Raw genomic sequence first — 13,524 nt, forward strand, 5'->3', positions numbered from 1 at the left:
ATGGAGATCAAGAGTATTGTATTTTTCTGCATCGTTATTACCACAATTCTTCTATATTCACTACCACCACCATCAAAAATGTCTTCATTACGCTTCCCACCATTCTCCTCCTCAGAAAGTAAGCAAAAAATAAATGGATTCCTCAAATAAGAAAACGGATAAATAACACTAAAAATTCTCAATGGATGGCGAATGCCATAAAACACATCCTTGAAATCGAAATAGGATAACAATTATATGCATTACGTAACCATCAAACGATGCTGTGAGAGGGAGATCAGAAGATCGAAACGTAACCTTAAAATAAACATATCAAGACAAGCGAAAACAAATCCTAAAAAAGTTTTTTTCAATGTATTTGTAAAAAAAGAACTGTTAAATAAAAAAAAAAAAAATGGACTCATAAAAGATACTAATAATATGCTTGTTAGTGATTGCAATAATAAGGCAACGATCCTAAATAACTTTTTCCACAGCGTGTTTATCACCGAAGATATATCAACATTGCCGACCGCGATCATTGTTTTAAAAATCGAAAAAGAAAGCTAAGAATAGATGAAATAAGCGAAGACGACATAACCAAATACCTACGAAACCTAGATCCCAATAAAAGCACAGACGCTGATAAAATATCAACAGGACTATTGCGAGAATATCAAGATGAACTTCTGTTGTCCTTGAAATTGCTTTTCAATAGATCGTTACATGAAGGAATAATACCGAGTCACTGGAAATGTGCAAATGTCACACTGATAATCAAGAAAGATAACAAAAGTGAAGCTGGAAACTATAAATCCATCAGTCTTACCCCGGTAGCTATAAACATTTTAGAAAGAATATTTAGAGACAAAATCACATCCTTCCTCGACAGTCACAAATTAATATTACACACCCAACATGGCTTGCATAACAACAGATCTTGTCTCACAAATCTCTTGAAATTCTTTGATTTCATATTTTCGAGTCCTATCTGACATTATATATCTCGATTTCAGGATTTTAGGATTTATTGCGCGTAACTTTGATCGTAAAACACCTGAAGTCATAACGCGTTTGTATACTTCGTTAGTGGGACCGTGTCACGGGGTGGGGGAAGCGTGGGTTTAAGGTTGATTGATGTTCTTTCTGTTTTTAATTAATTAGGTTTAATTAAATTTTGGGGTATTTATTTAAATTTGGTATTGAATTACTTTTGGCTTTAATTTAGTTTATTGTTCATTTTAGTTTTGATTTAGTTGTTGGTAATAGATACAGAAATACTAGATTAGGTTTCTGCCGAATAATTCCGACCTTGCTTTATAAGGTAGCATTTTAGCCGGAGTTCTATAAGGCACTGGAAAAACTCCATGACAACCAGATTTAGTTTTATTGATGTTAGCTACTAAATAACAAATGGTTTTCAAATAATTTTTCTCTTCTTATCCATAATGATTTTCTAGAAATTAGCTCTGTTATCTTGGAGTTGTTGGATCTCCTATACCGAGAGCAATGATAACTAATCAGGTCATAATAATAACATTTAAATGAATGTGTTATAACAATTAATTGATGCCTCAGGAGTTTACCTTAATTTTTGGTAGAAAACATCATATTTGTGTAGGTGTTACATTCAATTGTGTGTGTATCACTGGTGTTTGACTCCTACTTTATCAAAGAACAAATTTCCTAACCTGTTTACATTCTAAATTTTGTTTTCCCCTCAAAAAAAAAAAATAAATAAATAAATAAATAAATAAATAAATAAATAAATAAATAAAAATGAATAAATAGATAAATAAATAAAATAAAATAAATAAATAAATAAATAAAATAAATAAATGAAATAAATAAATAAATAAATAAATAAATAAAAGAAAAAAATAATAATAATCTGGCAAAAGGAATTTTTACATTCTTCTCTCTCTCTGTGGGCAACGACGCTAATTAGTCTATCACACAAATAATTAAAACATATAAGTACAAAATTGGTTAATTTCATATGAACATCTTTTAAATAATCCAGGGTTTCGGGTCTTGACGAGAGCACCTGTGGGCAACGATGTCAACGACGCCGAAATCTCGTGCCCAGTCTTATATACTGGCCGCCTTACATCCCAGGAACTCGTCCTCCGCTATCCTTAATATTTTAGGATACTTCTACATCCACAAATTTTTCTTGAACATTTTTGCTAATGGTCCCACGTATTCCTGGACTCTAACACTGTCTATTGATAATTTTTGTATCTAAATATTAACAAAGAATTTCTCTCAAAATACAGAATATTATCAGTATTGGCATATTTTCTCTTAATCTACAATGTTTTATGATTGAGATTTTTCATGTGACTGGCCCTGGAGAACCCGGGAATATGGTTATTTTCCAGTTGCCTTATAAACCAAAGGATATTACTCCGCCCTATCTCCAAATATCAACAACTAATTTAACAGTTTGTAGCTTACAATTTCATTAATTTTTTTGTTCTAAAGTTTTACCGATTCCAAAAGTATATACAAAATTTTCTTTACGCAACCAAGAAGAAAGTAAATTTTTATATTCATGACCGTTCCTTCAGGCTATAAAGAATTATTTCATGGGATTATTATTATTTTGATAGTATTGTCTTCTCCTTTTTTTTTATTTATTTATTTTTTCGTAATTGCTTTTTTGTCCCTCGACAACCGCACTTGGACTATGCAGTTAAGTTTTTTCGTTTTTTTTTTTCTTTTCTGCAAGGTAACGCCGGAGGGAGTGATGGGTGGGGAGGAGCTTCATCTTTTCTAGCCTTGCCTCCTACGTTTTATATATATATATATATATATATATATATATATATATATATATATATATATATATATATATATATATATATATATATATATATATATATATATATATATATCTTTTTTTTTTTTTTTCATTGTAGCGTAGTAAACGAAAGACCTCGTCATAGGTCGCAAGGCTTTCTGTATGTATTCCTAGGTATTCCTTTTCCTCCTCCTCCTTCCCATTGTCATCATCATGGGTCTATGCTCCATCACAGGAAAATGTTGAAAAATCCGTGTATTCTTCCTCCCTTTACAGTAATAGTCGACATAATATAAACACACAGCGCTAACTATTCATGACAGGGTAGCTCGTTCCGGAACACACATTATAAATCATTGCCGGGCCTTCGCGAATTATTAGGTACGTACCCTCGTATACTGTAAAGCGACCTGTTTTCACACACTGACAGCAGTAGTTAAATCAGTAGTTAAATGTCGAACAATAACAACACAAGCACGTCGCTGCCCAGCTGTCACAAGCGGCAGACTGTTGATGGTCGCCACTGTGCTCTAAGGAAGTGTCAACGAGGACTACAACCTACTGTACATTTCCCTAGGAAGTTGGGCCGAGAAGGCCACCAATGAGTCCCAGCCACATGCCTACCCAGGAGGACGAGACTGGGTTCTGTGCCTGGCCATGAACGCTGTATAATAAAGCTTCACACTAAGCTCTCTTCACAATCACCATGCTGAAAGTACTTGTTGTGGTGAAGTACAGAATGGTAAAATGAGAAAATGTTCAGACGTCAGGTAAGGCTAGCCTGGCGCGCGTGCTGACACTATTGACACCATTACTGAGGCACTTCCAAAGTAGAGATGTATTATTTTCGACTGAACAAGTATTATCTTCCTTTTGCCTTATCCTGTAGTCGTTGGTAGAGGCGGTAATGGCCACGTAATCATAATCGGAAGCCATTAAACCAAGGCTTGGTGTGGCTTGTAATATCTTCCTGGTTTATGGCATCTGTCATCACCACTATTCACATTCTGTGCCCACAGCAGCATTCTGCAACGATTCATTACCATTCACTTTGTTCCTCAGACATATCAGCTGTTTTCTTGCTGTGTATTCCCCTAAATAAGTCCCCAGTATATGCTGCTCAATGCTCAACCGCTTCTATGGCCGCCGCTAGCAGCTTCAAGAAGTGTCGTCTGCTATTATCCGCCTCCGGACCCAGAGCATGATCAGGATCACTCAGATCATGGTAAATCCGGATCAAGATGTAAATGGAACACGGGCCGCGCGGCCAGATCAGTCAGTGATATGAAACGGATCACGGTAAACAGAAGAGGCCTTTAGTTTTAAGAAAAGTGGCAGAGATGTACCCATTCTGGTAGTAGTAGTAGTAGTAGTAGTAGTAGTAGTAGTAGTAGTGATGGTAGTAGTAGTAGTAGTAGTAGTAGTAGTAGTAGTAGTAGTAGTAGTAGTGGTAGTAGCAGTAGTAATAGTAGTAGCATTAGCAGTTGTAGTAGTAGTAGCGGTAGTAGTAGTAGTAGATAGTAGTAGATAGAGTAGTAGTAGTAGTAGATAGAGTAGAGGTAGTAGTAGAGTAGTAGTAGTAGTGGCAGTAGTAGTAGTAGTAGTAGTAGTAGTAGTAGTAGTAGTAGTAGTAGTAGTAGTAGTAGTAGTAGTAGTAGTGGCAGTAGTAGTAGTAGTAGTAGTAGTAGTAGTAGTAGTAGTAGTAGTAGTAGAGGTGATGGTAATAGTAGTAGTAGTAGTAGTAGTAGTAGTAGTAGTAGTAGTAGTAGTAGTGGCAGTAGTAGTAGTAGTAGTAGTAGTAGTAGTAGTAGTAGTAGTAGTAGTAGTAGAGGTGATGGTAATAGTAGTAGTAGTAACACTAGTAGTAGTAGTAGTAGTAGTAGTAGTAGTAGTAGTAGTAGTAGAGTCACGGTAATAAGTGCAAGTGTTTATTTTTTTATCATTGCAGCTTGCAGTGCATATGTTGGTGGAGACTTGTGGCTTGTCCTGTGTGCGTGTGCGTGTGTGTGTGTGTGTGTGTGTGTGTGTGTGTGTGTGTGTGTGTGTGTGTGTGTGTGTGTGTGTGTGTGTTTATTTTTGTTTACTTCATGTGTTGATGTGATCTTTGTACATACCATCACGTTTATTTGTTTTGTTCAGTGGGGGTGGGGTTTTGCTTGTTTGGCATAGTTTATTGTCCACTTTCCCTTTCGCACCTTAATGTTTGTGTGTGTGTGTGTATGTGTGTGTGTGTGTGTGTGTGTGTTACTGCTGGGTGTTCAGTGACTGTGGGAGAGGGGGCATGGTTGGAGGGTGAGACGCCTGTGATTCACTTGGAAGGTGGAATGTTTCATTAGTCAGACACATGAGTCGGATCACACACAGACAGCTTGTGGATGTCATAGCGTCCTTGTCGTCGTTATCTTTCTCCTTCTAGTCTTCATTTCCTTGTTGTTGTTGTTGTTGTTGTTGTTGTTGTTGTTGTTGTTGTTGTTGTTGTTACTTTTCCTCCTTCTTCTCCTCCTCCTCCTCTTTCTTCTCCTCTTCTTCCTCCCGATTCGTTCGTTTGGAGTAGACGTGCTGATCTGACCTCCCAGCCAGGAATAACAACCAATACTGAAAATGCACCAGACGCGCCAAATTTTAATTTATTTGACCTGTATACTTTCCCGTGCAGCTGTTATTGTTCATACAGATTATACAACACTTCTTGACACAAACACGGTGTGATAGTTCTCAGTATTAGGACTTCGTCTTTTTCATTTGCTCCTTAATTTCTTGTAGTTTGAGCAATATTTCCGTACTTGTAGCTTAGGTGCTTTTACTTAATTTTAGTTGTTCTGATTTGCGGTAATGGGGAGCGTTTGCATTAGGGCTGTAATTACTACATACCGACAGAAATTTTAATTCCTTATCTGTCGTCGTGGACTTTGCAGAAAGCTCATATTCGATTTTTTTTTTTTTTTTTCACAAAATATATTACGTTGGTATTCTTATAATTAATTAATTTCCCGTGCTTTACGATGCGCTAACAAAATAGTTGTCAGGTTGATTTGCAGGATTTCTAATGATGGCAATATTCGACAAGGGATGGACATTTATTTGGTTTACGCATATCTATGGGTATTTCTTATTTATCTATACTTCTATTTAAATATTCCCAATGGTCGCCAGCAAAGTTACTAAGAAAAATAAAAAGGAAATAATAAAGAGCTGATTGCTGCTGGCTGTGAGGTACGAGTCTCTACAGAATCAAAACAAAACCACGTTCTCTTTCTTTTAATTATTTTTTTTTACAGATGAAAACTTAACCCATCCTCTTTTATTATAAGCACCTTTTGCAGTCTTATTTACAGTCAACCACAACACATATATACCGAGTCATGGCGAAGTATGTTTACAGTCGCTTGTACACCTGGCAGCGGGGAGTTTCAGAACCCAGACCAAATTGGCTACTTTGAATTGACACGTACATCTACTAATTTACGAAGGTGTGGGTTCACACAGGGAAGGATACTAATGCAGCGCTTTAGTTGTACTCATCGTTTTTATCTTATATCCAACAAAATTAAGAAATGGTTATTTTGCTTGATACTTGTGAAATATAAACAGCATTATGTCTCTTATATCTAATTGATAGTATTATATATGTATTGGCTTATCGGTTAATAAATGGATCCTGTATATATAACTTGAGACATAAAACATGAGCTTTTTTCCTCAATTTACTCCTTTGCCCCTGCGACCTTTGTCCTTGGAAGCCGTAGTCTCTTGCACGAAAATCTTACCTTTTTTTCTTAACATCTTTGCTGGCAGCCACTTTGAGTATCTAAATAGATGTATAGATAAAAAAAAATTACGGATATGCGTAAATCTGATATATTCATTCCTTGTCGTATATAAGCCCTATTAGAGTCTCCACAACTATCCTGTAAGCCTATTTTAAGGTACGCTATATACTCCAAATAAACTATAAAAATATGCACACAATATTTGTGAAGAAAGCACTTGAATATGAGCTTTCTACAAAGTCCATGACAACATATCAGGAATTAAAATTCCTACCAGTATTTAGCAACAAAACTAGTACTGCGAACGCTTCCATTGTTACTATACTCTCCAGTAATTGTGTTATTTCTTTTCTAAAGGAAACATAAATACTACTTACAGATTCCACCTCAGGGAATTGTCCGGCTCCACTTGCATACAATTACCTCAGAAACCGGATTAATACGCAACATCCCTTAACCGCTAATCCCATCATTATTCTTTATTAGTCTAACTTCAGTAGTGTGCAGTCTGATAGAAACAATAATCACAAATAAGATTGTTAAATACTCGAAGAGAATAACATCATGAAAGTCATGCAACATGGTTTTAGAAACAAACGTTCCTGTTTGACAAACTTACTAGATTTCTTTTATGAAGTATCTAACACGTATGACGAGACAAAAGCAGTTGATATTATTTACCTAGACTTCCAGAAAACTTTCGACTCTTGTTTCCCATAAGAAACTCATCAGTAAAGTAAAAGTTCACAATATAGCCGGAAACATCCTGGAATGTTTGTGAGACTGGCTCCCAAACAGAAAACAGCGTGTTGTAATAAACGGAAAAATCAGATTGCCATAACGTAAACAGCGGCGTTCCTCAAGGCTCTGTGTTAGGCGAAGTACTTTTTATAATATATATTAATGATATTGATGAAGGAATCAAATGTTTAATAAATAAATTTGCAGACAACACCAAAACAACAAGTAAAGTAACGTCAACGTCACGATGGCAAGAACAGTGTGACCTCAATAAACTAACAAGCTGGGCAGAAAAATGGCAGATGTGATTCAATATAGAAGAGTGTAAAGCTCTACATATCGGGAGCTATAACGTTCACGCGAGATATGTAGTAAATAATATACCACTGTCAACCGCTGAAAAAGAAAAAGGTCTTGGAGTTTTAGTGTCGAAAGATCTAAAACCGAGTCAACACTACACAGAAACAGTAAAGACAGCAGATAAATTATTAGGGTTCATTAGAAGAGCCTTTGAATTTAAACCAAAAAAGTTATACTTGCCTTGTGTCGTGTGCCCTCATCTGGAATAGTGTGTGCAGTTCTGGTCACCGCATTACAAAAAAGACATTGGCAAATTAAAAAAAAGATGCAGCATAGAATTACTAATATGATTCCAACATTGCGTATGAGGAACGGCTGGAAGAATTAAACCTGTTTGGCCTAACGAAACGTAGGATAAGACAATACTTAATTAAAGCGTTCGGAATTCTTAAAGGATATAGCAGCCTTAACACTAATAAATATCTAATCATTGATCATTCTAACAAGACAAGAAATAATGGTTCCAAGGTTACACCGAAATGTTTTAAATCACTTGAGGCGAAACATTTCTTTTTAATCACGTCGTAAATATCTGTAACAAACTTCCTTAGAAATCGTAAACAGTAATTTAACTGAATAGCAAAAAAAAAAAAAAAAAAAACACAAATAATCTACTAGAAACTCTCTTTTTGTCCGAATAATTACACGTGAAACTATAACCCCCGTATTTATCAAAATAACTAATTTATTTTACTGACAGCGATTCTATTACTAATGTGTTCATTTTCAGATAGGCATATATAGGTCACAATAAGGTAGTATAACATCTTTTCATCCTTTCCTATGAAAGTTTCATGTCAGTCTTTCCAAACGGCATGGTACTTTTTCCATTTATTTCTATACCAGCACAAGATGGAGGGAATTGCCTTCTGCTATGCTGTCATGTCTCTCTCCCCTGTAGATAGAAGGAGTTGCCAAACAGCTTTGCAAGGACCTAAAGATCTGTTGCTGTTTGACTTTCCTTTGTATTCCTTTTAATTCGCCTAGTCCTCGTATCCCTCCTTCTCCTTTCCCACCTCCTTCTCTTTCCTCCTATTTATTAGGTAATCAGGGGCTTGAGATTAAGATTGAGAGAGCGCACACAAAAGGCTAGAATTTAGTGCAGCACTACTTCTGCTGCCCATTCTACCCGAATGCTTCGTTTTCTGTGGACCTTGCTGGTACATACTCATGATTAGAAGTACGAATATTACCCGTCGTTTTCAGTGGTGGTTTTTCTTTCATCGAGTGGTTCGCTTCCTTGCAGCACAAAGAAGCCTCTGGTATTTTTCATTCCCCCAGTGTGGCAGTGGACGGAAAAAGAGTCATTGGAGAGTCACACTAAAAATACTGGATTAATTTGATCTGCAGTTTTTTTTTTTTTCTTGCTTGCACTGGAAAGGTAAATTTGTTCAGCGTTGACGTCGTGGCAACGAGAATGGTATGCGTCTGGGTGTTCACCTCTTCACTGTCCTCGTCTTCTTCGCCTCTTTTGTCTTTCCTTCCTCTTCCTTTTTCTTCTCTTCACTAACTTATAATGAAAGGAGTATCGTTGCAATATATTTAGTAAAGTTCTCCGTTATTAATAAAGTTGGTCTTTTAGTAGTTTAAAATTTATAGAATTTAAGATAGGAAGAAAACAATTGAAAATTAATTTCTTTAATTTTGTTTTGACAAGATAGGGGAAAAAGTGATGAGCTTTACTTTGATTGGTCATCAAGGAGTCGAACAATAATTGTAATTAAGGATTCTGTCGATGCTGGAGTTTTTTGATTGAATACTCCACGTGTGTGTGTGTGTGTGTGTGTGTGTGTGTTTCTAGAAGTCAATGCGCTTAACTTGTGCGTAACTCGTGTAGAAAATCATATCTTGTTTTATATCTGAAGATATTCTTGGTAATGTTAGATCTGTTTCGCTCATTAAACGGCTACCGACTCCCGACCAAATAACTACAGTAAAATCCCTCTCATCCGGCATTCGAGTATCCGGCATGTCGGCGGTCCCGTTGATGCCGGATAAGAGGGATTTTACTGTACTGATTGCCCACACAACTGAGGCTCATATTCAGAAACGCTTTGCTTTCTCACCACGACTATTTTCAAAGACGACATAGATGATTAGCTGCATTCTCAAGAGTGTTTCTCCTGTTAATAATGTATAAATTTTGTTAATCTGTCAATAGAACCATAAAGAGACAAAAACCCGCGTAACTTCAGCTAGAGCCTTTTGAATGTAGTGGAGATGCGACGCCGAAGTGTTTCAGAATATGGCCCCGACTTCTGAGAAAGGAGTTGACTCTAAGGATTTACTCAAATTAATAACTAGATTAACCAATCAACCATTTACTCATTTACTGACCAACAAACAAATTTACCAGGTAAACCTTATTACTAATTACTCTGTTAATAATAATGATAATGATAATAATAATGATAATGATAATAATAATAATAATAATGATAATAATAATAATAATAATAATAATAATAATAATAATAATAATTATAATAATAATAATAATGATAATAATAATAATAATAACAATAATAATAATAATAATAATAACAATAATAATAATAATAATAATAATAATAATAATAATAATAATAATAATAATAATAATAATAATAATAATAATAATATTATTATTATTATTATTATTATTATTATTATTATTATTATTATTAACATTGTTGTTGTTGTTGTTGTTGCTGTTGTTGTTATTGTTGTTGTTGTTATTACTATTATTAGTTACTATTGTCACTATTGAAAACCAGGTGTACGCTCAGGAAAAAAAACTATATATATATATATATATATATATATATATATATATATATATATATATATATATATATATATATATATATATATATATATATATATATATATATATATATACACACATATATGCGTGTGTGTGTGTATGTGTGTGTGTGTGTATATGTGTGTGTGTGGAGAGAGAGAGAGAGAGAGAGAGAGAGAGAGAGAGAGAGAGAGAGAGAGAGAGAGGGAGATAAAGTTTTTAGTGAGAGTTCCCCGTGGCCTTTAATCCATCGTTTGAATGCATGAATCACAAGTACTGTGCGGCTAAAAGGTCGCGCGTGAAATGAACGCTTGGGCACACCCATCAAAGCGTTGAGGTGAATACGTTTTCTATTTTCTTCTATGAAATACCGTCTCTAAGATAACAGTTCATTCCTGTATGTGGAGAGTAGATGTATTCCTGTCATTATTTCAGCGTGTCTCTCTCTCTCTCTCTCTCTCTCTCTCTCTCTCTCTCTCTCTCTCTCTCTCTCTCTCTCTCTCTCTCTCTCTCTGTCTCTCGCAATCCTGAAAATGCCCCTCCATTTGTGGTGGTGTTTTTCCCATCTTTGAGCAAAAGCCTCTGCCGTGCTCTGTATATCTGAACAGAATTGTTTGCCAACTGAGGACAACCTCCCCTTGCCAGACGTAAGCATAGACAAACGCGGGTAAATGTTTTATTTCTCATATTATTTTTTTTACTTTTATTTTATTTACTTATTTTTTCTCTTTTTATTCTTCTTACCTTTTTTCTTTCTTTTTTTTTCCTCCCTTTCCATTTTTGTGTGTGTTTCTGCACCATTCCTTCTCTTAATCTCACTTCTCTTCTCTCATGATCCTAATAGCTTTTAATATCCTGCTGTTATCCCTTCTACTTTCCTTTTGTTTAGATATTTAAGTTTAAAAGCAAAAATCTTACTATTTCAAACTATATCTTACTTGCCACGGTAAAAATCAATAAAGAAAAGTTCCTTCATGATTCACATATATATATATATATATATATATATATATATATATATATATATATATATATATATATATATATATATATATATATATATATATATATATATATATATATATATATATAGAGAGAGAGAGAGAGAGAGAGAGAGAGAGAGAGAGAGAGAGAGAGAGAGAGAGAGAGAGAGAGAGAGAGAGAGAGAGAGAGAGAGAGAGAGAGAGAGAGAGAGAGAGAGAGAGAGAGAGAGAGAGAGCAATACTAAAATCCGGGATGAAGTGATGTGATGTGTTGAATTTTCTTTATGGGTTAAACACCAATATTTTTCACTCAAAGGGAAAAGGACGTGAAAAGGAACGCATCAACAGTAAGTGCTAACAGATGGTTGGCAAATAGAACCAGAGACACAAAATTGTATACTGTCTGTAAAATAAATAAATGTAAGTTGTCAGTTACGGAGAATCTAATAGCTGACCAATCATGTCCCTCAAGACGCAGACCTGCAGTACTTGAGAGAGATTCGCCAACCGGAGAGCATTGAAGACTTGGTGCTTACGAAAATTGAAGTGAAGTGTCACTTAGACGACAAAAAACATTTCATTATTTTCCCTTGAAGGGTGAGAGGACTTGTTTTTCATTCGGGTCACAAACACACACACACACACACACACACACACACACACACACACACACACACACACACACACAATAATAATAATAATAATAATAATAATAATAATAATAAGAAGAAGAAGAAGAAGAAGAATACTTTTATGCTCACGCGGAGGAAACGTTGAGTCCTTCCTATCCTCCGCAACAAGTTCATTGACACCCACACTGAATGACGGTTTTTTTCTTTGCGTACCTCCAGCGTCATTATTTTATTGTGTGTGTGTGTGTGTGTGTGTGTGTGTGTGTGTGTGTGTGTGATAAAAGCTTTTGCGTTGAATACTGGGTGAAATACAACATCTCCCGGACTTTCCTTAGAGTGACAAGGAGGTAAAACGCTTACTCGTGTGCCTGAGGTATGAAAGAAATATTAATCTAGCATCCTTCTCATAGTTACTTCCTTTTCCACAGGGCCAACAAACAAAGAAACCGAAGTGAAGAAGAAAGGTGACTGTAATATTAAAAATGAGAAAGAAGTCACGGTCTGCCTACAGTTTTGTCCTGCTTCCCTGTCTCACCTGTCTAGTTGCATTGTCACCTGTCCACATTACAGGTGAGTAGAAGGGGGGTTTTACTACAGACTAAAACTTTCGTGGTTACCCTCGCTAAGAGTCTTACACTATGACTAAACTATTTATATTAATGGACAGAGCGTGTTTACAACGTCCTTTTCCTCTCTATTGGTGTTGTGTTGCCTTTAAGAGGACGGCAGGTTACCCTGATTACTTGCCCTAATTAACAACCACACCTACTTATTCCTATGAGATTAACTAGCTGTGTGTGAAACCCGCGCATTGCGACTGTAGAGACGCACGGATTTACCTTCACACACATTTTTGAAGGTAACCCTTCAGGACCCTTCAAATTGAAAAAGGAAATAACTATACTTCAATATTTCACTCCATGCCAATAAGGAAATTGTACACATTTTTTTATTCTAATTACAGAATATACATATTTTTTTTCACCTTCATTCAGAATCTCGGTAATAAAAGAAGGTGTCAGTCAATTTAGGTACCAGGTCACTAACATCAAAATAATTTTCCCCCACAACCAGGCATGGTGTGTGAGCCTGGGTGGTTCCCCTGCCAGTCTGAGGAAGTGTGTGTGGAGCGCAGGTTCATCTGTGACGATCACTTCGACTGCGTGGACCACAGTGATGAATGGAACTGCAGTGAGTAGTGCAGCGAGTTGGAGGGAGGTGAAAAATCGAAAACGGAGGTAGAAAAACGGAGGTGAAGACAGGGTAGGAAAGAGGTGAATGGAAACGGAAAGGAATATAAGACTGAGATGAAATTGTGTTTGAATATAATGTGTGTGTGTGTGTGCATATATATATATATATATATATATATATATATATATATATATATATATATATATATATATATATATATATATATATATATATATATATATATATTCAAACACAATTTCATCTCAGTCTTACA

General features: G+C 35.5%; 1 protein-coding gene across 1 annotated transcript in view; it reads left to right on the forward strand.

Moving 5' to 3' along the window:
• Window positions 1–13,524, forward strand: part of LOC135106082 (relaxin receptor 1-like) — a 70,356-nt gene that overhangs the window by 11,108 nt on the left and 45,724 nt on the right. The window contains exons 2-3 of the mRNA XM_064014921.1: window positions 12,485–12,626; window positions 13,131–13,247. Of these exons, the coding sequence (XP_063870991.1) occupies window positions 12,539–12,626; window positions 13,131–13,247 (205 nt within the window). The 5' untranslated portion in view covers window positions 12,485–12,538. The remainder of the gene's footprint in view (window positions 1–12,484; window positions 12,627–13,130; window positions 13,248–13,524) is intronic.

The sequence above is a fragment of the Scylla paramamosain genome, chromosome 12 (genome assembly GCF_035594125.1).
Source record: "Scylla paramamosain isolate STU-SP2022 chromosome 12, ASM3559412v1, whole genome shotgun sequence".
NCBI lineage: Eukaryota > Metazoa > Arthropoda > Malacostraca > Decapoda > Portunidae > Scylla > Scylla paramamosain.